General features: G+C 37.7%; 1 protein-coding gene across 1 annotated transcript; it reads right to left on the bottom strand.

Moving 5' to 3' along the window:
* Positions 1–52: 52 nt before the first annotated feature.
* Tsp_14118 (niemann-Pick C1 protein) lies at positions 53–1,160 on the bottom strand (the record flags this gene model as incomplete). Its single annotated transcript, XM_003368808.1, has 4 exons — positions 742–1,160; positions 532–658; positions 174–259; positions 53–120 (listed from the first exon to the last, which is right to left on the bottom strand). Coding segments are annotated over exons 1-4 (700 nt in total), but the record flags the coding sequence as incomplete, so codon positions are not given.
* Positions 1,161–1,399: the final 239 nt, after the last annotated feature.

The raw sequence follows: 1,399 nt of genomic DNA, 5'->3' as shown, positions 1-1,399 counted from the left end.
GCAACCCAAACTATTATAGCACAATGCACCTAACGCTACGTAAGGGAAAAACTTGGTCCGCTGTATTCTCCTAGACAGGGCATTTTTGAACATAGTGTATCCATAACTTGAATTGGATTTCTAAAATAGAATTTAGAAAAAATAGCAACAACAACAACAACAAAGCTTCTTACCTCAAACAAGATCTGAGATGGCTGAGCCAATTAGATAATAGAAATCCTTCTTCGTAATATTCATCGTCAAGATTTGTTGCGTTGCTCTGAAAATAGCTGACAACACTCTGTATCAAACATTCCGTCTTTTCAGGTGCCAACGGTTGCACGCAAATATCTTTAAGCGTAACGGGCTTATTTTCCACTTGAACGGTCAAATTTTCAATCTGCTTTTGCAACTGCAAAATCTGCGAAACAAAAGCAACAAAACACATAAATCACCAAGTAACATAAATTTGAAAGATAAAACAACAACAATATATATCACTAACTGCACCAGCAAGTAAAAACATATATATCATTTTGCAAAAAAACTAACCTCGTGCAAGAATTCTTTGCGAAATACTGGACCCCAATTAAATTCAACGTTATCCAAAGGATCCGCGGCAACAAATTGAGTCTGATTTCTAGGAACAATTATCAACTGCTCAATGCGATAAAATGGGCTAAAAAAATTACGATCAAATAAATTAAATATGAAAAAAAATGCATATGCATATATATATATATATATATATGTATATATTACTCGAAAACTCTGTCAAAATAATCTTTTTCAAGTCGAGCACGACTACCAGGTGCGGACCAAATTTGCACCGGATCTGTAGTCACTTGCATGTAACAAAGTCCGGATGTGCAAATCAAGCTGACTGTGATTCCGAAGAAGAAAACCAAACACGGATGCCGAGTGCAGAATACACCCCAACGGTGGAATTTGTCTTCAATTTTGTTTTCTAACCAAGCGCCAATTTTCGCGCAAGAGCTCACATCGTCCGCATTGAGCAGCGCCTGCTGACCACAGCTTACTCCAATCGGCATCTTGTCGTTCAGTGAAGACGATTTTACCGCCTCCTTTTCCAGAAGCACATGATGGACAACTGCTATGCAAACAATAACCACAGTAACGCTGCAGCAAGTCAACAATGCTACAAATACCAAACAGTCCATCTGACCAATAAAGCATCGCTCTACAAAAGTGAAAACATTCAATTTTGATAATTTCACAACAAAAGAAAATATTAAATTAATTACTCTTCTCATATGAAGGATATGGAATCATTTCAGAGCACACTGTTGGACAATCTTGACAACTACACGGCGTTGTATAGTGTCAGTAGCTTGTGAACAGAGACACTGACGCATTATAAGGATACATATTTGCCGCTGATGCTCACTGAAGCTTGGCT

Source organism: Trichinella spiralis (genome assembly GCF_000181795.1).
Source record: "Trichinella spiralis strain ISS 195 chromosome Unknown Scfld1844, whole genome shotgun sequence".
Classification (NCBI taxonomy): domain Eukaryota; kingdom Metazoa; phylum Nematoda; class Enoplea; order Trichinellida; family Trichinellidae; genus Trichinella; species Trichinella spiralis.
Note: the sequence above shows the minus strand (reverse complement) of the source record. Positions and strands in the feature narration are given on the sequence as shown.